At 37.0% G+C, this 25,904-nt stretch overlaps 1 protein-coding gene across 2 annotated transcripts in view; it reads left to right on the forward strand.

Annotated features, from left to right (window-relative positions):
- Window positions 1-23,089, forward strand: part of EMCN (endomucin) — a 103,403-nt gene extending 80,314 nt beyond the window's left edge. The window contains exons 6-12 of one of the 2 annotated variants that reach the window (XM_016223644.2): window positions 4,057-4,149; window positions 4,584-4,634; window positions 6,231-6,326; window positions 10,311-10,335; window positions 11,778-11,839; window positions 17,196-17,268; window positions 22,175-23,089. In XM_016223644.2, the coding sequence (XP_016079130.1) occupies window positions 4,057-4,149; window positions 4,584-4,634; window positions 6,231-6,326; window positions 10,311-10,335; window positions 11,778-11,839; window positions 17,196-17,230 (362 nt within the window). In that variant the 3' untranslated portion in view covers window positions 17,231-17,268; window positions 22,175-23,089. The remainder of the gene's footprint in view (window positions 1-4,056; window positions 4,150-4,583; window positions 4,635-6,230; window positions 6,327-10,310; window positions 10,336-11,777; window positions 11,840-17,195; window positions 17,269-22,174) is intronic. The other variant, XM_016223643.2, reaches the window with a different exon arrangement.
- Window positions 23,090-25,904: the final 2,815 nt, after the last annotated feature.

The raw sequence follows: 25,904 nt of genomic DNA on the forward strand, positions 1-25,904 counted from the left end.
GGTTGGCTGTGCACCCTTGTCAAGGAGGTAGGCAGAGAACCCTGTGTCCCTATTAAAGAGGCAGGCAGGCAGGCTGGCTCTCTGACTGTAAGCACCCCATCAAGGAGGCGCTGCTGGCCGGGAAGCAGGCAGGTCAGCTGGGCCACCCTATCATGGCGGCAGGCACACAGGCAGACCAGCCATGCCACCCTGTCATAGAGACAGGCAAATAGGCAGGCAGGCCAGCCAGCAGTGAGACCCCCTCAAGTTGTGCCTCTGGCAGGGAAAACTGTGTCCACCAGGTCTGTGCACCAGATCAGGGAGGTGCAACCACTCAAGGAAGCAGTAGGCCATCTGTGGGAGCCACATCAGGGAGGCAGTGTGCTAGTCAGTGGCCTCTGGGTGCTGGGTCGGGTTGCCCCCCATAGCCTCCTCCCAGGGCAGACCCTGGGGATCCTCAAAAATGGCCGGCTCTCCCCTCTCAATCTGAGAGAAGCGCCCGGCTGAACAGCTCTGCAGCAGCTGCAACTTCTCTGCAATGAGCTCCCCAGCTCCCACACCTCCAAGGAATTCCTGCACTGACAGATGCCCCCCACACTCACCCCACACACACACTCATCCACTCACACTCTCAGCATCTGTCAGGTCCTGTTGGCCACCATCTTCAAGAATTGAATGATTTAGTTTCAAATACTGAAAAGTTATTTTTTAAAATGGAACAGGAATCCATCAAACTGCAAATAGACCAGTTCCAATTATTTATAAATAAGTGAAAACAATAATTATTCAATTCAATTGAATTTAGCTCCTTAGACAAGTTGAATGTACACGTATCCCCACCAAAAGTGTAGAAAATATAAAGAAAATCAGAATAGAACACAGTTTTATTTTCTTTTATAGGCTAGAATGTTTTTTCTCTATTGTGTTTCACACCGATCTGCCATTAATAACTATGTATTATTTTACTTCCTCTAAGGAAGGTTCCAGAAAATCATCAGGGACTCTTCCAGTCCAAATTCCTTCTCAGAAGAGTTCAGGACTTCCGTAAATAACCTGGTTTCATATTCTTGCCAGGCTCAATCATTGGCATGGCATCAGTCCAAATACAGAAATGGGATTTAGAGAGCAGGTGGGGAACTTTGGTCAGTTATACTGTCTATAGTTGCCTTTCTGTGAAGTGCATTTTCATAGCCACCTCAGGTGCCCTGGTACATCAACAAGGTCTTCTGTCTTTAAAACTCCCAGTGATTTATCTAGTAATTGGTTTACAGCAAAGGCCAAATATCTACCACTGTCAGACACCAGTGGGATAAATTTGTATACATATTATTACAACAGTCTTGGTTCTAAGGGTCTCTTTACTACAGTAGACTTTGTTCTGAGGGTCCCTGCCTCAAATAGCCAGCTCCAAGTTCTGGTCTGATGTTTGAAAATTGCATTTAAATTATGACACAACATATCTTAAATTCAATAATCAATACAATCACCAAAAGTAAGGGTTCAAGAGTAAACCCATGTCATCTAAGGGTACCGCCCACTCCAGTTTTTCCCACTCCTGACCAGAGCAAAGAAGAATCTGAAAACATACAGGCTTCTTAAGAGTCTATTTCACATATTTTTACACTTAAAATTTTGGAGAAACTTAGGCAAATTGACTTTGGTTGAAAGGTACAACTCTCCAGGGGCCTAATCATAATAATTGGATATTATAAAATAATATAGTATATTAATAAAATATAATTTTAAATATATAAATTTTATAATATATACTATAAAAATAGTATCAAGTACTCTTCTAAGCAATTTAAATTGTTTTTATTCATTTAATTTTCACACCATGATGTAGAATTATTATAATCACCACTTGTAGATGTGAAAACTCAGACACAAAGATGTTAAGTGACTTACCCAAGATTCCACAGCAAATAAGTGCAACAGTCAAATTTGGAACCAGTACTCAGTCTTCAGAATCATGCCCTTAACTATCTATTATACCTCTCTTGTACCTCCTCTGCCAATATTACTGTGGTAGTAATGTAGGATAATAGAGTATTAGCAAAACCCACAGAGATCATCAGCTCTCAACACATCATGGTTCCCACTATCTTAGTCACAGAATGAATTTCATTAGGCTCACAAGTGATCATTTCAACCAAAATTAATAATTTTATTAATATGATCGTGTTAATGGAAAGGATTTCTCAAATTGTGAGTTAACTCCCATAAGTGCCCCATGACCAGCATTTAAAAAATGAAATAAAAGAGAATAGAAAACACCAGAGGGCATTACATATAAGAGAGGTAAATTGTATTTGTGTGTGTTTGTGTGTGTGTGTGTGTGTGTGCTAGATTTAGAAATGATTTATTAACTGAAGGTTGAGGTTGAAAGAAAAACAAAAAGAAAAAATTTAAAGTCTTTGTCCAAGGGTCCCATGAATTCTCCTTTTAAGAAGAGTTCATTCTATTGCTTACCTATAGATTATTATCAGTAACGTTTGGCACTGGATCATCAACACATTTTAAATAGGAAAATTAGAGTTTCATCTGAACTGGATAGACTATACTTAGAACTGTAGCTGCCACTTAACCTGTCTATGAAAAGGTAATAAGGTAAGAGTCTTGAAAATTAACCCTTGGGAAATCCCAGATGGATTAATGCCATTGGTTATTTCATCAGCCATCTCATTCTCTACCAACACAATAGAAAGAGCCTTCATTTTTACTAAAACCCTTGACACTGAAAAAAGCAACTAAAATTACCAAGGATTCAGCTAGTTCCCACTCTCATTTAATATTCTTTTTTCTGCCTGCCTAGTGCACTATCCTAACACTTTTCTTTGTTCTTATGGGCATATATCTAGCTTCCTCCCACAGATCTCTTGCATGGCAAGAATGGTACAGACTTTAAACATTACTCTTCCCCCCACAGATGTCAAAAATGCATGAGCATGCAGTGCTGGGCCGTGGATAGCACCGGAAGAAAGATCCAAGGCAGTCATAGGCAATATCAGTTTCTTTGTGGCAACTCTACATGGCCTCAGCACTCCTGAAGGGACCATAATTATAAGTGATGCCTCTTAGTTCAGCCAAGCTGTCAGCTACATTTTACTGCACACCCACTGTGGTCAGAGCTCCATGTGGGGCATGGTGGGAGCTGTGACCTCCTCACTCCAAGAACTTGCAATTCAATGATGAGACAAGGCAAACAGGTGTGATGAAAAGATACCACTTTATACTACAAGAAAAAGAATGATTTTTCAAAAATGTTCTAAATACAAATTTCATTTTATCCCAAATTTACAAGAATAAGTGCTATACACTTATAACACATTTGATTATTTATATTTCTTTGAAATTTATTGAGATTTGTGGATTTTGAATGGTATATTTTTATTTATTGTTTGTTTCAGTCCTTTTGACTAAAGATGCCAAATGTTGACTTAAGAAAACAAAAATAATTATAATATGTTTAATTTATATTTTCTTTGGAAGAAAAGATTACGGACAATGGTAGAAATGTAACCAAGCAGCAGTTATTCTAGATAAGCCACATCAATGTAAACCACAGCTGAGCTTTAAAGACGAAAATGAAGGAATTTCTTATTTTTTCCCCATTCAACTGAAACCTTTCTCTTCAACCACTAAAAAACAGAATAGAAATAAGGTCCTGTGTGTTTATGTTCATTTTAAGTATGTGTGATGAAAAAAAATTCACTATCACCCAAAGTTATAATATCTGAAATTTGAATAATGCTTTTGCATAGATTTTTACCCCAGAAGAATTTTGTGCAGCGGGTGATACAGACTATAGTCTGAGATAAGAGACACACTCACGTTTTCTTGGCAGTTCTTGAAGATATAATACTGATACTCAGGTTTTGCGATTCCACATTTAATCATTGTTACAGGAGGAATAGATGAACTTAGGATTTAATGTACGATTGTGTGTATCCTATCATTCAACAAGAAACAGTTTTCACAGGTCTTCAGAAATGCAAACTGTTTGAATCTGAAGAGAAATGCAATAAAAAGAGTTAACACTATAGTCTGACTCTGGATTTCTGATTTTTTCAACAGGTAGCACTCCACAACCAGATACCTCACCTTCTAAACCCAGAATAGTACCCTCAGTATCAACAACAATTCCAGAAAACATCTCACTATCTCAGGGTATGACTTCTGTGTGCATGACAGGAAACTCCCTTTGCTCAACTCCTTCTCACTAAGAAATCCCTTCCAATCTTTTAAAAAAACTATAACAACTTTATTGTTATAACTGATATACAAAAAATGCATATCTGCAAAAGGGGAGGGCACAAGGAAACTGTTGGAGGTGGTGGATATATCTATTACCTTGATTGTGGTGATGGTTTCATGGATGTATGTCCAAACTCATCAAATTATATACATTAACTCCCTACCAATCTTGATTTGCAAAACAGAGGTCTCTCAGAATGAGACCAAATGTATTAATTTGAAACATCCTACCTATAGAACATGGAGGCTTACTTAAATGGGGGTCATAGGGAAGGAAGGGAGGATTTGTGAGAATTGACACATGTTAACCAAAGGTAACTCGTTTTTTTTCTTTCTTAAAATAATAGGCACTGAGAATGCAAAAAATGCAAGTCCTTCAACCAACCCCTCTCGTTCCAGTGAGTAATGGGCATATATTCATTCATAGTGATAGATATGCAGATTATTTGAATTTTATCGATAGGGGATTCGATTATAGATAGACTTTTATCAGCTTTACTGAACCTGCAACCCCATTATAATCCTACCTAACTGCAACCTGCTTTGAGAATTTCCTACTTGTGAGTCTGGTTTTAATGAGCACACTTTAAAAATTATTTTCTTACCTTAGTGCTAAGCAATTACCACCTAAGCTCAAAGTGAATTGATGGGACTAGTCTTAGATAAGCCAAAGTGTACAGACAGAGATCTCCATAAAAATGAATTGTTCACCTTTACAAAACTTTGTCTTCATGTTAAAATGGCCTTTTAAGAGATGTTCCATTTTAACAAAAACAGATACATGCCATATAACATGCAGGGAGGGGCACAGGTAGGTTTACAGTTGTGAGTACAACAAACACAAAGTTTATTCTTGGATTGTGATTTATTAATTATTGTATTATTTTCCATACGAACAACTGTAGACCTACTTTTGCTCCACCCTGTGTATGTGTATGCTAGGACTAAATAGAGAGTATTCATTAATTTCCCTGGAAATTAAGAATAAAATGAATACATATGAAGCTCGGATGATGAAAGAGTATTTTAGGTTTCGGTAAAGCTGTTCTATGCAATAGGTCAGAATTGCATTTATTGACCTGCTGATTCGTGGTTTCTTCATTTGGGAGGCACTAATTACTTAAAACAAATATTTGATCATAACAGTGGAAGTGTAAACCACCCTGCAAATGCATTGAATAACTATTATCATTCCCTGATAAACAGGAGGACCACATAAGCAAGCAGATATGAATACTTAACTAAATGGAAACTATAATGTCTAGATCTTTAGCTATATCCATAGGACAGTGTTTTCCTTTCATCACTGTTGTTTTAACCTAGAAAATGACTGTCAGAAAAGAAGGCAGATGCTAAAAAACAAAAAACAACCCTCCTTTTAATAAAAAGAAGAAAAGCCATAATCGCTCAGACATATATGCACCTGCACACACACACATGCATATTATTCTTGAACCATTTGTGCATGTTTAGAATAATATGCACCGTATTATCCAACTATATCCATTTATGTTATTTTATGCCTTTTCTAGTTCTAAAATATTGTTATGGAAAGATATTTGTGAGTTTTTTAGAATGCCAGCTTTATAACTAGAGTAGTTCCGGTATCTGTGGTTTTCTTTTCCAATCACTTCACTATAGAGTAGTAAAGGGTATAACGTGTGAATGTGGGTCTGCCTGCACATCTAGAGGACATCATCTGCCCATTGTCTCCCACCTCCTCCGTCCTTCAGTCTCCAGGAAAGGGGGGAACTCTCTCCCTTTGGTTTGAAATTTTATTTCAGAAAGGCTACAAGACTGACATCAAGTGGATGTGTCAGAAACGACAACTAAAGCAAAACCTATGAATCAGATAGATCTTTGCTTAAAAATACAATATTTTAAATAGAATGATGTTTAAAGAAGAAAGAAAACATGGATGCTTTTGCTCAGTTCTTAAACTATTTATTGTGAAATTCAGTTGCCACTCTGACAATGTCTTTGATACTTTTTAGGTATTATTTTGCCTGTGGTTATTGCTTTGATTGTAATAACACTATCAGTATTTGCTCTGGTGGGTTTGTATCGACTGTGCAGGAAGACAGACCCAGGTGGGTAACCGTGTTTTGTTCCATTTTGATTCCTGAAAGGAGAATGCTCATGCTAGACCTAAACTTAAATTTAAAGTCTTCAGGGGAGAGAGGAATTATAGAAAGAAAGAAAAGGCCATATTGCCTGATCACAGAAAGAGAGGGGAAGGGACAGAGAAACCCATGGGATGCTGGTGAATGTAAGAAATAGGGCTTAACTATTATTGGCCAATAATTTTGAATGTGAACAAATACTTTTTAATGAAGCAATCCTAGTTTTGGGGGTGGTGGGGGGAATGTGGTAGTCCAGAAGGCATAAAATGATGTGCCTTCTCTGTAGTGAAGATCTGTTTTTTTCCCACGTAACAGAGGCTAAATGGAAGCCTTGCTAAGAATTTAGTTTTGGGGCCCATAATCTCAAGAAGAGTGTTCTGTGACTCACTTCCCCCCTGGGAGGCACAGCTTCCTTCCCATGAAGGTGTCTCCCTTCAGGACTGTGTGTTCTGCTAATTGAATTGGCTTCTCAGGATTGAAGATTATTGCAATTTTTAGTGGAATTCTAGTTTGGAACTTTTTATTATCCCTCTTAACCTCTCCAGTAGCATTTAGAAGTCTTTCTCCTTTTGTTTAAAATGACACTGCTCTCTTTTAAACATCTTCACTCTTTGTTTTCTTCTTTTTGATGTTTTATCTTCTCCCTGCTGCTGAAATACTTACAATCCTGTAATGTCATTATCTTTTTTATGCTTTTTTTAAATAAATGTTTTATTTTAAAATAGATTTACATTCACAGAAATGTTGCAGAGATAGTTACAAAGAGTTGCCATATACTCCATAGCTGTTATTTCTTTTATTAATATGTTTGTCACAATGAATTAACTACTATTGGTTGATACATTATTATTAACTAAGGCCCCCACTTTTTCAGATTTCTTCCAGTCTTATTGTCTTTTTCTGTTCCGGCAAATTGACCTTTTTTATTCAAAGCTTCATCTGAATCCCTTCCATTCCTATGGCTCACACTCTCCTCTGTTATCTGAAACATTAATCTATCTTTCCATTCCCAACCCCTGTCCTGCTTGTGTCACATAGTGTTATGTACCTGTGCCTTTGTCCATGCTATTCCTTGTTCTAGAATGTCCAGTCCACCACTTAACTGTTATAACATACCCAACCTCCAATTTCTCCATTAGCATCTAGCTCAAACACCAATTTAATGCATCTTTGTATAACACACCATCTCTTTAAGCAGAATGGAGTGTTCTCACTTTAAATTCCATAGAATTTTATGACATGCACCATATTATAGTACAGTTACTTCTCTATGTACCGATTTCCCCATAGTCTATTCAGGGCGCTATAACAGTACCATAGACTGTGTGGCTTAAAGAGACAACATTTATTTCTCACAGTTCTGGAGGCTGAGAAGTCCAATCAAGGTGCCAGGTTGGGTGTCTGGTGAACGTACTCTTCCTAGTTTATACATGGCCACCTTCTCCCTGTGTCTTCACATAGTAGAAAGAACAAGAGAGTTCTCTGTGGTCTTTTTATAAGGGCACTAATCCCATGAGGACTCAGCCCTCAGGACCTATTCAACTTCCAAAGGCCCAGCATCTTAATACCATTATATTGGGCATTAAGATTTAACCTATGAATTTTAGGGGAACACAAGCATTCAGTCCATAACTTTAGGCAACCTCTCCAGGCACACACCATGTATTGTGCACAGTGCATTGTGCATAATACATAACAGAACCTACTATACGTTTGTTGAGTTACATTTTTAAATTTTCAATAAAATAGAACCTTGCCTTTCCTCACTTTATTTCTAAATATTTCACTAACAGAACTCTACCTAAGTCTCAAATACTGTTAAAAAGCAAAAATCCATTTTTATAAGATATATAAGCTACACTGTTCTTTGTTTACCCATAGACAGTGTGCCCCCAGGATACTAATGCATGCTGTTCCTGAGCCAGTCTCTAACCAGCACTGCACCGACAGCTTGGTGCAAGAGCATGACAGTGTAAGGAGAAGTTACAGAAAAAAGCCAAAACACAATAGTGTTCATTTTCGCCCTTGGTGGAAAATAAGAGGAAACAAATCAATCACTTTCCCTTTGGGAGTTAGTGAGTAAACTTCTTAATAATGTCTAAAACATACTTTCTTAGTTTCAGAGGAGAAATAGCATTTTTATAAATCAGTTTAATTTCTTTAAGTTTCTAAACCACCAATACTATCTTTCATGTGGGAAAGCAACCATCCAAGTTGAAGCTTGTGGGTGTTGAGTACATAGCAGAGGGGGAAAAAATTAGTGTCCTAAATCCATTTTGTAAAAATACCCTTTACTGAAAAACTGCTTTGCATGGGAAGATTTACAAATAAGTTATCTGAAAAGTTGACATTTGCTATGAAAGAAGAGTCTGTGGATGAATTGAATCATTCAGGGGAAAAATGTTTAAAATTCGTACCACTATGTAGAGTTATTCTGAAGGCATACAATACTTTATAACCAAGTTTGGCAATTGTACAATTAGCTGAATCTATTTGGTTGCCATTAACTGTGTTTGCCAAACAGAATTTATTGCATTGCTATCATTAAATTAGCACCATTAAACATCCGCAGCAATCACTCTTCAATATGTGGGTGAGACTTCATTAAGTTCAGAAAATTAGTAAACCCACTCTGCTCACTGGAAGACAACATGAATCAGAGATTTCAGTATGAAATTGAGCTCATCTGGATAATGTTGACAGTAGTCTGAGTTTTAACCCAAATAAGAACGGCATATATGCCAAAAGTAATCTGTTGGTATGTGTCTATCTGGTAATAAACTCATATTACAGTATTCCATATTATAGTATTAAGGAAAAATATTAAAACAGGCATACAGAAAGTATCAACTCATGTTGGAACAAGGCTGTGAGCATCACAGCTGATATCATATAGAGTGGTTACAATAGGAATTTTAAAGTGCTGTTAAACCCTTCTGATGGTAGGGAAGACAAGGTTAGATCTACTTGGTGAACAGCACATGGTACCACAAATTAAATTGTAGGGATTAAGAATCATGGTGGTGTATCTTAGCCAAGGTGAAGTAGAAGTAGCCAAAATATTAGTGGAAATCAAGGTCTTTATAAAACAATGATGCTCAAAGCCAGAATTATATTTAAAGGGCTTTCTTATATCCCATGACAAGAGCTAGATTAGAGATAGAAAGAAATCTAAGAAACAGAAACTGAGTAGCAATGGAATGAAACCACAGGAAAAAAGGGAACAAAACAAGGGATCCTTAAGGGATTACATTACATTGTTTGCCTAATAGGCCACAGTTAATGCCAGGTTTTACCACCGTTGCTTCCGGAGGCCATGCTCTTGTGCAGAACGAATCACCTGAGTTCGCACGCTAAGCCCAGCTTGTTTTCTACCAGACCCTGCTGAGCAGCCTGGCAAAGCATAGAAGAAATTAGTTGGCGTTAGTAGCCTCAGTGACATGCTGCAGGGCACTTTAGAGAGAATGAATCAGTGTGATTCAGATGCAATTAGAAGCAGTATCGTAGTTCACCACAAATACAGTGATTTGTGTCCCCAGAAAGAGCAAAGAATAAAGTAATGTCAGAAATTCAATTCTGTGGTCTAAAAAGGTAATTCAGTACTTTGAGGAGAATTTTTTTCAGAGGTACTGAAATAAACAGAGACATTTTCTGGTGTTTTTGGAAAGGGTGATAACAAATAGTAGTTTTATGTAGTGATATAAGACTTAGCTCCGAGTTAAGGTCAGTGAAGCTGGCCTACTTAGGACTATCCCTTGAATGTATTAGCCATACCTGAGGGATGAATGGTACCCATATCTGAGAAAATGATCAATGAGTCAGGGAGCAGAGAGGTTTAAAAAGTTTAAAATTGGCTTTAGAAATATCTTTGCACTGAAAATGGCAGAGATCTCAGGGGTTTTTTGTAGCCAAGATTCTTACAACTCTAACAACAGTTCTCTCCTCTTCTAGGCACACCAGAGAATGGAAATGACCAGTAAGTAAGGCTACATCATTTTTTTTCCCCCTAGAAACTCTGTCTGTATCATTTACATAAGGAAAAGTAATGATCCTCTAATTACACTTTTGTTTGTATTTTGAAAGAATTTGTGTAGAAAGTATTGTAAATGAACTTTGTCAGAGCTCTGTTTTTTCAACAGAGAAATTTCAACAACTAAAAGAGGACTGTTCTTAAACTTGAATAAAGTGTTAAAATGGAAAATCAAAAGATAAAATGCAAAAACAGAAGAATGAATGTAGCTACAAGAATAAATATAATAGAAAACATACCTAGCCCAGCCAGGCATGGCTCAGCGGTTGAGAATCGACCTAGGATCCAGGAGATCACAATTCTATTCCTGGGCAGGGCACATGCCCAGGTTACAGGCTCGATCCCCAGTCAGGGGTGTGCAGGAGGCAGCCGATCATTGACAACTCTCTCATCATTGATGTTTCTATCTCTCTCTCTCCCTCTCTCTGAAATCAATAAAGATATATTAAAAATATATATATGAGGCTTCCCCCCCCCATTTAAAAAGAAAAGAAAAGAAAAAAGAAAAAAGAAAATAAAAGACATACCTAGAGTTTTAAAACAGTTTCCCAGTGAATTTTTCATTATGTGTCTCACAATTAGAAAAAAATCATGCCCACAACTTGAGACAGCTCTGAGTGGCTTTATTAACAGTAGGTGTGTGTTCTGCTTTGACTTTTTAGAAACAAGCAAAGCAGTTCTTACCAATCCAGCCAACTGTTGCAATCAAGGTGCTATCAAGAGTCAAATTGTTTTAATGTCAAAAACCAATTCTGTGGTTAAGTTTTCTCTGTTGACCTGAATTTGTGCCCTGCTTTATATAGGTGTTTTTATATGTTCCTCAGGCTATGAACTTTAGAAATAATATCTGTAGATCACCTGTCCTTCTTAATTTGAAATAAAGGCTCTTGAGTTGTCCATGTAAAAAGAACAGGGGTTTTAAACCATTTAGAATCTGAGAAAGAATAGGTGGGAACTCTCGGTTAAAATAGTCCAGACACTAGACTGCAGTATCCAGGACCTCTTAAAAAGGGGTATGCCTAGAACTCAGCATTAGCCCCAAATGTTTGGAAACATTTCTATGTTTTCCCCTTCATAATTCAAGACGGAAGACATGTACCATATAGACCTGGGACAAGTGTTTCACATGGCCCATCTCGATGTTTAGTTTATCAGATGATCATTGCTGTAACAGAATGATGGAGATTTATTGGCTTGATTCCAGAGTGGAAAGTGCTATAAAACTATGTGTGTGTCTGTATGTGAAGAGACATAGGTTTTGCCACAGAAACACATAAAATATATATGCTTGTGTCTTCTTCATTATGTGTATATAATGTTTACTTTCTATCACAGACATACAGTGCTAATTAGTGTGGTGCTAATTGAATGTTTTCTGTTCCAAATAGACCTCAGTCTGACAAAGAGAGTGTGAAGCTTCTCACTGTGAAGACAATCTCTCATGAGTCTGGTAAGCTCCCAAATTGTTGTTTAGATGAAAAATGGTTGCTTCAAAATCTGATTTGGATTTTGTTCAGGTTGAAACATAACTGAAAAATATATCAAATTTTCCTTTAAAGGAAAGACAAGGCCTAAAAATATAATTTTTAGTATAATTATTGAATTATCCAGCTTTTAAAAGTTGCTTTTTATAACATGGAGATGTATTTTAAAGAATGGTAGTGCCCTAGCCTGTTTGGTTAGAGCATCGGCCCACGGACTGAAGGGTCCTGGGTTTGATTCTGGCCAAGGGCATGTACCTCCATGGCAGGTTCGATCCCTGGCGTAGGTCGGGGCATGTGTAAGAGGCAACCAATCAATGTGTCTCTCTCACATCGATGTTTCTCTTTCTTTCTCCCTTCCACTCTTTCTGAAAAGCAATGAAAAAAATATATCCTCAGATGAGAGTTAAAAAAAGAAAGAATGGGTGGTAACTAGAGGCATTTTGCATTCTGCAGTAGTGGCAAAAAGAACATTACCTGTATACTAAAGCGTTTCTATTATCACTGTGATTTTGTTTCATTTTTGGTAATGGCTGTGTGTAGTTTCCTGGAACCAGGATTTATCAGTTAAAGTATAAATCATATTTTGTGCAATTTCATATGATTTTAATTGAGTTTCCCCATGAGGGCAGAACACAATTTCCTGTTGATAAAATTTACATTTCTTTTTCCAATTTCTTAGGTTTTGATTTTGCTTGATTTGAAATGTAAACATTTTTTCAAAATACAAATATGATTTGTATGAGTTATAGTGTATCAAGAGCAATGATAAATGAGATGCTACATAGCTTTTAACATTAAAAAAGCACAGATTATTTTCTTGTTTTGAGTAGACCACATATTTAAAACACCAATAGCACAAAACAGACAAATGAAAAATAATTATTAGCTTTACAAAACAATCCATGTGGCTCTAATTTAAATATCAAGTTACATTAATACATTTACAACATTCAGTTCCCCCAGTTTTACCTATGCAAACTAGTTCGAGAATACAGATGTTATATAAAGTCTGAGCTATAGAATAATAACTACATTATAAATATGTAGCAAAAAAATTTGTTTAAAAAAAACCCTATAAATATTGTCTCACTTCAAGAGCAAGATATAAAAGGCTGAATGTGGTCTTAATTTCAGGTAGGAAATTCTAACTAGAACAAACTACAAGAGGCAAACAGAAGATGTGACAAATGAGGGCACCCAAAATCTGTAGAGGCCCAAACCCCTCCCATGAGCCAGTCTCTTAAAAGAGACCTTCATTCATGCATCTCTTCTACTCTTTGATGTACTGGTTATTTTACTCCTACACTTTCCTCTTAGAGGTAACCATCTGAATAGGCAGAGGAGTAAAATTCATTCATAGGATGATTAGAAACCACTCACAGGTCTCCCTGCCCACTCACCTGGCTCCACTAAGTAGCCAAACCTATTCTACTCTGTCAGGGAAAAGCAGCCTAAATGGGAACTGATTCTGAGTAAGTTCACGAAGGATCCTGAGCATGACTATACCATTGGTCAAGAAGAGTTCTCAGAACCTGCCTGTGACTTGCAAGCAAGCATCACAATAATTTCATGCTCTTTTCCTACTCCACTGGTTATTTAACCTAACAACCTGCAGCCTTGGGGCTCTTCCGGCTGTGGATTGGCCTACTAACCAGCCTTTGGAAGAAGTGTCTGTGTAGGTGCCCCTGGCTCTCCGTGTGAGGAGGGGGCTGGGATCAGAACTACCTTCTCTACCATTCTTTTCTGCCAAGGAAGTGACAACTGACACTAGAATTGAGGCTTTCGAAGGAGGAAACTCTAAAGAACCTTGTGTTTCTTGATGGCAAATTTAATATCTGATTCTTCTTTAATGCCTAGGGAAAGTTCTACATAAGCTGGTATCTCCCACTCTCGTAGTAACTGCCAAATTAAGTGGAATAGACTATGATGGGATAATTAAGACCCCTAACTCCCTAAGGTTCCTTTTCTTCATAAGGAGGCAATATTATTATGGAAATAAGATCTGCTCTCTGGTACTTTTATTTCTGCCAATTTAGGACTCACTCCTCATTTAATAAAATAACCTTTCAATGGTCAACCCAACTAATTACTGTGGAAATATCTGATCAGAGGACAAGACTGAATTGGTGATTCAGAATCACTCTCAACAGCCTAGAATAAATAATCTAAAACATAATGATCTCCAAATGCTCTTGTTCCACCACAGTTTTTATTGAAGACTGGCTCCTGACAGTCACCAACAAATCTCTTTCTACTGCCTTTTAAATTTATTCAAATATGCTTTCTTTATAAAATTATGTTCATCATACTCAACAGAAGTTACATTATTATAATGATTTTTTTACTTAAATATATTTTTCCCAACAGTGACATATTTTCTAAAATATAATTAAAATAAAATCTAATATGATTAGGTATGATATACATTCACAGATTTAGCCCAATTTTCCCCTCTTATATAAAAATTTTTAGAAATTTTAGAAATATAGAAAATAGTTTGATAGAACAAATACCTGACTACCCATCACTCAGAATTCAAGAGTGATACATTTTATGTTATTCCCTTCTAAGAAATGTAGTGGGAATTAATGTGCCTAAGTGGTAATAAAGTGAAATTTGAGCTTCCCTGGCATGAGTTCATTGGATTGGTCAGTACTTCAATTTATAATCTCTGGTCTTATATCTGAAAATGAATTGTGTCATTTTAGAGGTCAATAATTCATGTTTCCAAGGAAACAAAGCTCTGCAGCCACCCACCTTCAAGGGAAGTGCCAGTGGGTGCTAAATTGTCTAGGTTTCTAGAAGCCTCAGTGAACCATGGCTATTGCTCTGGTTATTTTCTGCTGATAAGACGGCTAGTTTCTTGTCCCCAAACCTCCTCTGATTTGACCATGGTGTTCACCTGTCCACATCCAACTGCTTCCTCTAAATATGTGCTCCCTCTAACAGGGATCTTGGGCTGAAATGTAGCCCATAAGTGTTTAAAATTTGATTCTTTATATTAGGAGTTTTCTTTAAGTAAAAGAGAAAGCCTATTAGAGTATAACAAGAATGTGCTTTTAGCAAAAATAAGCCCCAAATGTGGTTGATCAAGGAGTTTTTTAATGAGAACATATAAGATACCATACAGCTTCAGTAAGGAATCTGGCCAAATTAAACATCCCATGGTGACTGCAAAATATACATGTGACATGAGGCATGTTAAATGTGATTCCCACTGACATCACATCTCAAAAAGTTAATACACTATCTCATGTTTAATATTAAAGGCAATGAGAATTATGAAGGAGACCGCTTAAATTAAAGAATACATGACTCCACATTAGAAAGAAAACACGGTATCTTTGAATTCAGTTTCAAAGCACTACTTGATTTTAAACCATTTGGAGGAAGAAAAGCAGATCTGAATTCATTATAATACTGCTCTGCTTAAAAAACTCTGATAAGTGTGTATTAGCTAAGATTAAGTTCAAACACTTTAGCATGTCTGCCTGACCTGCCATGCTGTGCCAGACTTCTCTTGCTCAGTCTTGAACGACTTAATAAGGCATATCCCCAGACGTCATTCATCTCCTGTCCCTGTCTTTCTCAATGCACTAGAGCTCTTTTGAAGGAAATGGTATCTTGGTCTCCTTTGTCTCTCCTACCTCCCCCTCCTAAGTTATGGTCATTACACATTATGAGTGTATTATTAGTATGCTAATACTAATCAGTATATGATCATAAATGCACAGTCCCTTTTATTTGCTTATTTATTTTTACAAATAAAAGTTCATTAACAAGAAATGAGCAAAAGTATACAGATCAGCAAAAAGAATAGATTTATAAAGCCAATAGAATCAGCTTGTGTCTTTCCAGCCCTTCAATATTTGGCTTGATCTCTGCATGCATTTTCACCAAATCATCTTTGACTGTCCCAGCTGTAAATGGTCTTTCTCTCCTCTACTGTTAATTTGGCAAATCAACATATATCACCACATTGTAATATCTCTTTATGGCTTAAACTGCCATTTTAATATTTGACTACATTATACATAATGGAAGATAGAAAAAATACAAAGCAGAAAAGAATTAAAAATTACTCATGAAACACAACCTTGACCCAATCACTATTGGCATCTGGTGTATTTTCCTACAGTTGTTTTTTCTAGATACATGTGTTTTACCTGCTTTCACCATAGATATTATTATCACTCTTATTGGAATCAGCTTGTTATTGAATCTTTCTCACATCCTTTATTCCCAAGTAAAGAGACCTTGAGGGGAGATATTAAAAATTGTAATGATTTTCATATGATTTGCTTTACATGACTTCTGGAAGACAATAGGGGGTTCAATACATGTATATTTTTACTTCTCATTCCTGTACTTCACACCCATAGATTCTAGGAGGTGCTGTGCTTTTAGTGAGCAAAGGGTTGTTCTGGGCTAGAGGCCACGGGGAGCCATTACTTGGGGCTTGGCATTTCTCAGAGCACAGTATCTAAGGGGCTCTTGGAGGGAAGTTCCCAGAACAAACTCAGTTTGTTGTCCTCATAGGTCCCTGACACTATTATCTCCGTAACTGTGCAGGTAACAAGTGACATCAACAACGTCCCCAAAAGACAGGTTTCCTAACTGGTAGATAAAACCTGGAGCAAAATGATGACATTTATTCTCAACGCTGGAGACTTTAATCCATGTTGATTTTATATAATGTGACAGGTGGTGATACTTGAATCTACCTGAAAGACACAGGTAATGTGAAATGTGCTGATCACGAATCCAGGGGCATGTCTCTCAGCTTCCTAGGTTAATATTTATCCTTATATTGGATAATGGGATAAGACTGTTATTTTGAGTAGTGTCCTCGGTGCTATTCTGTATGTCATCAAAGTGTTCTTGTTGACCTATAAATTCAATTTCACAGAACTCTCACTGAATTAAACAGAGGATCCTAGAATGTGTTCCTGATAAAATGACACTTTAAATATATGACATAGTTTTACTGAGGCTGAGCTCGCTCATGGAACAAGTAAAAATCAATAACTCATTCCCTAGGGCGCTTCTCTAGTTATCACCTCCCACTCACACCCCACACCCCACTCCCAGGGAGTGAGTTAGCATTGCTCCTTCAGGGTGAAAACAGATGATGGCCAAAAAGAGCTCATAAATCTTTGTGAACAATTTCCAGGCCATACCAGGAGGTAAATTGTGGCTCTAATGTCATTCTTACAGGGAAATTGGACTTCTCTTAAAAAACAGAAAACGAGCCAAGAAACTTTATTTTCATCCTAATTCTCTCTCTGAGCTTAGAGATCGAATCATATCTTCTGTTCTTAGGTGAACGCTCTGCACAAGGAAAAAACAAAAACTGACAGCTTGATGGATCCTCCCACACCTAGTCAGTAAATATGTAAGTTTCCTAATTTCATTCACTGAGATATTCATTAATATCTGTTTTGTTAGCCTGCTGCATCTTAGATTATTTCTAAAGACTTTTATAAGGCAACAAGTTAGTGGTTTGTGCCAGTGAAACCATCAATGTCTATTTGTCTCAAAACAAACACTAAAATGATCTGCCGGAGCGATGAATGACTTGGGGGCTGTAAAAAATGCTTCCAGTTGCCCTGCCTCCCTCAGGAATGACGCAGTTCCTGCCTGCTGGTAATGTTTCCTTCTAATTGCAGTTTGCCTTTACCTGGGTCACTATACACACTGCCAGTGGCAGTCAGACAGGGTTATATGGCTATTGAAGACTCGCAGGACTCAAAATGACAATGCTTACAAATGTGTAGTTTGCTGCCAAAGGTTATGATACAAAAGGTGCATTAAAGTTAGGATGTGCATCACAGCCAAAGGCTGGCTCAGGGCATGAAATCCAGGGAAGCCAGCGTGGAGGTCTGATTGTCCCTCTGTAAGAACTGTACCAGGATGTACTTCCTCCCTGAGCCCAGGAACCATGGACATGTGCACAGAGCACCTCAAACAAGGTGATCCAAAATGCAGCTTCACCTGGGGTTTCTTATATTCAGCATCATGTAAGAAATTTCCTGGCATATAACTAGCTGAGGGACAGAGCCCTTCAGGTGCTTCAATCAGACCTTTTGCAGATGATCAATTTCACTACAATGATAGGTAATCAATAAATAATTGAAACCTTTCAAAACTCTGGTTACCAGCAACACTGTTATTCTGCAAGCTCCATGCTTTGACCAGGAATCAGTGCAAAGCAGGTACATTTCTTATTTCATTAAAACTGCTCACCAATTTTAGGCCTGCTGGAATTAACTGTCCCAGTTTAGCATGGGATTGTTTTGCTTTCCTAGAATTAGCTAAGAAGATTTTCTTCTAATTTCATTTTCATAGGAAGCACTGATGAAGTGCCCTCACAATTAGTGTTTGATGCTTTTCAGAACCTGCAAAAGAATTTGCTCTTTGACAATGAATATTTTTTTAAAAAGAACAAAAATATCTATATGCCCATAATTGGCCTGACCAAGATGGCATCACACTGGGTATTGTCTAGGGAGGAGAATGTCATTGCTGTGTCCACTATCCAGGTCTCATGCCCAGCCACTAATACAATGCTGTTACAGACATTCTAATAAAACACTTGTTTGTTGCTATATTGGTTGCAGATCTTTGAAAAAAATGTTCAATGCAATATTAATCATGAGCATTATCCTTCTCACATAAATCCAGATGTTTACCTAACTGATCTATGCTGCAAACTCTTGACTTTACTTGGAAGCTCACCTACAGAGGAGCGTGGTTCAGTTAAACAATAGCTGGGACCACTGTCAAAATAGCTATTAGTACAAAAATAATTTGTGTTAAATTTTGAAGGCCACTGAAATCAAAGATTAGAGATATGTAGCTCTGTACATTTCTATACATATTTGTGTTTACAATGCAAATGTGCTCTGTTATCTTCTTCTGAGATTAATTCTCTTTGCTACAAGAAGTAGCAAAGATGACATTGCTAAAGGAATTGATTTATTGTTATACAGAACTTCTGCTAAGGTTAGAATTTCTATGCCAAAATGTGAAACGAACTAAGCACATCTCTTTCTTATTGATGCCAACAAAGGGTCTGAACAAATTGGTCAATAATAACTGTGGAAGTGGGGACAGTAGCTAGTAATATCTCTATGGAGAAAATGTATCAAGAACTAAATGCAAAAAGAAAGAAAAAAAAGAAAGGAAAGAAAGAAAGAAGGGAGGGAGGGAGGGAGAGAAGAAGGGAAAGAGGGAAGAAGAAAACTTAAGTACGCTTTAGATGTCTGATTAAGAATTTTCAAAACATAAAACATAAGAAAATTCAATGGAAAAGATAAAAATTCTACTATAACATGACTTAAAACTTTGAAATATTAAAAAAACAGTATTGTAAAGAAAATTATAAGACAAAACAAACAAATTGCAGAAATGTCTAAATATGGCACCAGTTAATTAATATTCTAAACATACAAATATGTTGTATACATATTGGGAAATAAAAAAGTAAGCAAAGGCCATGAACAGACAATTTATGGAGGAGGGAATAGAAATGGTAACATAAAATTATATTGAGGATTCTTATACTATTACTAATAAAAAATGTGAACAAAGACCAAAAAACATGTAACCTTCAATTTACTTGAAGATTTTTGTAATTTTAAAAAATCATTCTAGTGAAGCAAATAATTTCATGCATCGCATTTGAAAGTATAAATTGGATTCATCATTGCACTGGGTTCCAAGTCTGTAAAACCAGGATAAAACAATCTTTTCTCTAAAACCATTGTGCTTTTTTGTTTATGAAGTGTTGTCAATATTCTTAAAGAATCTATCATGAAATCTATCATGATATCATGACCATTTATTCTTTGTAAGAATCACAAATTTATGAAATTTTAAGGTTGTAAGAGATTCAGTGATTATTAAGTCCTGTATTATTATTATTAAAGCTTACACACTGAAATTTAGAAGGATTATAATGCTAGAAAGGAAGCAAATTATTAACCAACAAAAAAAAATCATTAATGAAGAAGATATTTTTCATGGGAAAGATAATGAATAAGAAATACACTCTGATAAAAACCTCAGTTTGTTCTTACATTGGTTCCTGATCTTTGAAAAAATTGGTCAGTACAATATTAATCACGAGCATTATCCTACTCACATAAATCCAAATGTTTGACTAGCTGATCTATGCTGCAGACTCTTGACTTCACTTGGAAACTCACCTACGGAGGAGCATGTTCAGTTGAACAAAAGGTGACCATGATTTTACTCCTTGCCTAGTACTAGGCCAGGTATAAAGGGGGATAGGACATGGTTACTGTCCTCAAGAAGCTTATAGAAGTGGAGAGAAATAAGTATAAGGAAGACCACTTTAATATAATATGGTAAATAATAAGATAGTGGTATGTAAAGATAAACATGGCACCTTGAAGTTTAATGGCAGGTTTTTTTTTAAAGAAGATGATATTTGGTCTGAGACTTCCAGGATAGAGAAAAAGGGACCTAGGTTTTTCTGGGCACAGGGAATAGCATGCACAAATACAAAGGAACTGTGAAGCTGCATGGTGTATGAAGTAAATTATAAATAATTGGTTGGCCAAGAGCTGCACTGTGAGCATCTGCTGTTGGATCAGGGAACCATTGATACTGTTCCACAACAAGATCAAGAACAGAAACTGAGTGTGAGCATTTTTTTAAAAAAAGAAATTTAGAGCAATCTGACATTGCTGCAACATTCTACTCATGTTATTGTATTTTTAATATCAGTTGGCATCTTATTAGAAATTAAAAACAAAGCCTAGACTTCACCATAGATCGCTTGAGAAGCACTTGCCCAGAGGATATAGTTCAATGCCGGAGGGCTAGGAAAAGAGGCTGGAGCAGAAGAGGGCACCAGATCATGGGAGGTCCTGTTTACCATAGTAAACCATTAAAGGCTTCACAAGACAAGAATGAAATACCTTCTTTTTGTAAGCAGGATAAAATCAGATACTTTCTTCCTTCATTAATGTCATCAAGAAGTCATTTATTCATTTGGGAGATCTTCTGACCTTGGATGTACACCACACCCAGGAAATCCATCCAAAATTTGAGAGGAAGAGTCTGTTCCACAGTCCTCCTTATAATCTCCGTGCTCCTTCTAGAGCTGCACCACGCTCTGGTGTGTGCTGGACCCTATGTCAGCCACAGATGCTCTGGGGAACATCAGAAATACCCTGTTCTACTGTCCTTCCTACACACTAAGGCTTGACATAGATCCTAGGGCCTCTCTATGCCCTTCAAACTGCCCCCATCCCAGCCATGGCAGCCAGTGGCCAGCTTTCCCCCATGCAAGGCAACAGTGCCACCGTCCCGATCTAAGACCCTGCCTCTGCCAACCATGCCATGAAAGCGTAGGGTAGTCTCCACCCCAGCTCTACTGCCCACCCTGCCCCCACCATACCATCCGCCCAGACTCCAGCAAGCCCCAGCACTGCCACTGCAGCAAACATCTAGCCCTGCCAGGACGGGCCACTGCGCCTTTCCCACCTGAGGCATGGAAACCTCCATCTCCTGCTCCTTTTTGGAACAATAGAGAAAGATATTTCTGCCCCAAAGTGATGGAGCAAAGCCCTGGCTCTCCTTCCTGTGACGGAGAAATGGAGAGTTTCCTGTTTCATTCTCTCTACTTACTAGAAGAAGAATGAAAGTTGCCAATACATTTCTTAATTACTCACATTGTCACTGCAAGCAACAGACCTTGAATTATGTCCCGTTAGTGGTAGGGTACAGTTAAGAGTTTTAATCAGAAGAGGAATGTGATGAGATTTGTGCTTGGGACACACACCGATGTTTACTGTGAAAATTAACTTTTGTTAATTCAAAAGGAGTGAGACTGTGAGCAGAGAAGTCAGAAGACTATTGCAGTATTATTTAGAAGAAGGACAGGACTTTCCCACATCTACAGGGACAGGGGAGATGGGATAAAGAGACAGAATGGATAAGGAAATGTCTGGCAAATAAGATTCTCCAGAGGTGGTGATTGATTGAATGTGGGCAGTGGGTAATGAGGAAGATTATGACTATATATGATGTCCACACGGTTAGTGTGAGTGCCTGGATGGATCATGGGAGTAATAATAAAGATGGGAATCATGGAATGAGAGGGAACAGGCTTGGAAGGAAGTATAGTGGTTTTTCTTTCAGATAGGTTCAGTTTCAAATGACTCTACTGGGCGGAAAAAATTCAGCTAGTCACTAACATCATCTCCTCCAACATCCACCATCCCTACTTCTTCACTCTTTTGGAATCTGAACTTTTATTTTCCCTACAGGCTTAATCTTCAGCTTCTATGATCCAGGAGTAGAGAGAGAGAAAGCCCTGTGGAATGAATCCTGACTTCCAATCCTGCTCGCCAGTCTATACCAGTCGCCTATCCCAAGAAAGCGATGTCCAGATGACATGCAATAATCTGACAGAATCAATAAAATCCTGGGTCTCATTTGTACATTATACAGGAACATTCTCAGGAGAACACATTTTAGGAAAGGCATTTGTGATCCATTAACCTGACAGCCCAGGCATGTGAGTTCACTGATGACATGATCTTCCCTCAAGTTTGAAGTTTCCAGAACCCACAATTTTTATCCATGGGGACTTTCCTACTTCCTTGGTGTTCTTCTATTACCTAATGTTTGTATTTATTGTTTTCCACTATGTTAATGCAGGGAACACTTGCAAGTGTATTATTAAATATTAGGTAGAAATCATGATGCACCACTTTGTACATAAAGATATTTTATTCATATTTTCATGCGTTACTTTTAATAAATATTTACTATATTCAATACACTAAAGTATCATAACATGACTGTGAAAATGTCAAAGGTATTGTCTTTTCATGATTATGAAAAATTGGGGATTGATTATTAGATTATGGGAACTCTGTAATGAAAGGCATCTGTAATAAGCGAGGGACAAAGGATTCACGTATCAGACCCTGATAGAGGTAAGTCATACCATTTCTTTGGTTTTTCTATTTGTAATTCACACTATGTAACAAGGATGTAAGGGCATTTATGACACTCTGTACTGCATTCATTAAGAAGATAAACAGGATTGAGAGTTTTTCATAACCTTTTCAGTTAATGCTATCTCTGTGCATTTTTTATTTCTTTTAGAAATGGAATGATTTGTTCTAACGATCATTGTTAAATGAACACTTCATAAATACATAATTGTTATATTATTCTTTGTGTATCCCTTTCCTAAAAAAAAAAAAATTTGATAATAGCTGCTACCCCATCAGGAGCACATTCTTCTGCTGAAAGCTGACTGATAGGCCTTGACCACTTCTTGGACACATGCAATCAAAATGTCCTGTTGGTTGCAGTTCTGTGGAAAACTCTGGAACTAATAAGCTGCCAGTGGCAGCTATTTAACTTTTATGATTACCTTAGCTGATTTCGCTGCTAAATCATCTTAGTGATGTGAGGACAGTGTAGTAGAATCAGAACAGTGTATATAGAACTGCCTTTTAAAAGTTTTTTGTTGCAATGTTTTTAAAAAATTTCAACTTTAAGGAGTATATAAATAATCATCTTGGTTTTAGCTTCCTGATGCCTAGACACCAAGACAACAACAAGCATATCTATATTTCTAATTGGTGTCACTTTGTGTTTCTTTGGGAAGAAAGACAGGGAATTTGGAGGTGAAAAGGAAAGTAAGAGGGAAGAGAAGAGAGCAAGGATTTCTAATACATACCTGAGAGATGTTCTGTCCATGTTTAACTCTAACCTAAGTCTTTTAAACTGATGAGATGGGCTAGAGCATGCCAATCATAGAGCATTTGTCTTCAGGAGAAAAATATCCTAATACCCCTAGGATGCTTTACTGAGCTACTCAGCAGAAGCCGTATTACACAGAATGTACTGCAGAGAAACAAACTCTTCTGCAATTTAAATTACTGCAAGTGATATGTTATTCTGATGTCTAGAAAAACCATCTTCTTGACTTTTCATAAGAATTGTTGGAAGAATTTACAATGATTGGGAAAAGAAAGCTTTTTAATGGTCATGAAAGAATAAAATTCATTCTAGTTCAAGAATTATACTTAAAGAATATGTTTTATACTAACAACTATAGCATTAAATCTTTAAAAAGTCAAAGTGATAAGAAGATTGAGGAATTTGCAGAGACATTAATGGCATTTTGTAGCATCAATCTCAGAGGTAATGTCTGCATTTTTATAAATCAACTTAAACTTCTATTGAAATAGGTTTTAAGCCACTATTATCATTAATTAGATTTTTTTTAAGTATCTGATTTAAATTGTCTACCTTTTATGCCTCACTTGTTATAAGCTTTTTATTCTGATATACAGTTCAAATGTCGCTGCAGAAAAGGAATGGCTGTATTTAGATCAAAGGCAAACTTTTCTGTGTTTGCTCTGCATGACAATTTGAATATAATTTAAGTCTATCAATAGTCCAAACATAAACAAGAGCTAATTAACTAACACTGTTGTTATGTGAAAGTAAGAGGATATTGTTGGCTGACACACTGGCTGTGATCAGCCAGCAGAGAAAGACTTCTAAATTCCCCTTGCTGAGCTGAAATATCCCATTACATTTCTGACAAATCTGTGTTTTATTTCTTGTCTGCCTGACATACTTAAGTTCATGAGAATCAACTCATGACATTAGAGAACCTTTAACAATGAACCCCCTAGCTTCCCCTGATTTTCCTCAGTTGAACTCTATTTATGATCATTCAAGTTGTTATGGGATCCTAAAAAGAAAACTGGTTATGTCTTTTAGAAGTTATGTTTTGAGTAATGATAGTCTCAAGACTATGAAATTGTTAATTTTTGCCTAATATTAAAGATATCCATCATTGTGATTAATTAAATGATAGATACCCTGAACTAATACTTTGTGATGGATTATCCAGAGATCTTCCCTTAAAAATTTCCCCACAAACACAAACAAGACTTGTCATTTTCCATTAAATGAGTATAAGTTGTCATTGCTTCAAGAGGATTTTTCCCAAGGGCCTGAATATACCTATTTTCTGTTCTAGATACTTTTTAAAGGAAACCCAGCTTTGGTAAGTTATGGAAAAACATCTATCTTGTTCATCAATATTGCATTCCTGAACTTGAAGCCAGGATTCTACCAAAGCGGTCATGGATAATATTGTTAGTTAGCGAATACCATCATATCTAAGGCTCACTATGTGCCAAGCACTATGCTAAAAACTTCACATTCACCATGTTGGTTAATCATCACAATAATGGCAAGGGAGAATTTCTAATATTATATTATTATTTTTATTATCATTATCGCCATTATTATCATAAGCATATCTATTTTAAAGACATGGAAACCAAGATAGAAAGCTAGTTACCCAAGGTTGTATAACTAGTAAATAGCAAAAATTTGAATTCCAACCTAAATCCCAAGCCCCTGTCTTCATCACTATGCTACTTAGTCTTTCTAATCTAAGTTTACTTATCTATAAAAAGGGGTTATATCATCATGCTCCTGGCTATAGTTAAAAACAGATTTATCATCCCACTATAAACTGTTATAACACTGAATAACTATTTCAATGGACAAAGGTAGAGTTGGATTGTGATCCCTAAGAAGAGAGAACAAAATAAATATGATCTCTATGAATACCCAACTCTTCTAAAGAATATATGTTTTTATTGATTTTTAGAGAGAAAAGAATGGAGAGGGAGAGAGGGATAGAAACATGGATAAGAGAGAAACATCAATCTGCTGCCCCCTGCACGCTCACTACTGGGGCACAACCCAGGTAATGCCCTGCCCAGGAATCAAACCTTCCACCTCCTGGTGCCTGGATCGGCACTCAACCACTGAGCCACACAAGCCAAGCTGAATACCCAACTTTGACATACTTGAGACTAGCTGCATAGAAGAGGGCCCCTAAGTAGAACTTGATAATCACTCTGAGTTGAGAAGACATAGGTTGGAGCAAGGAAACTAAGGTAGCTGGAATTTTCAGAGCACAGCACCAGACAGGAGAGAACAATGTAG

This window comes from Miniopterus natalensis, chromosome 1, assembly GCF_054644295.1.
Source record: "Miniopterus natalensis isolate mMinNat1 chromosome 1, mMinNat1.hap1, whole genome shotgun sequence".
Classification (NCBI taxonomy): domain Eukaryota; kingdom Metazoa; phylum Chordata; class Mammalia; order Chiroptera; family Miniopteridae; genus Miniopterus; species Miniopterus natalensis.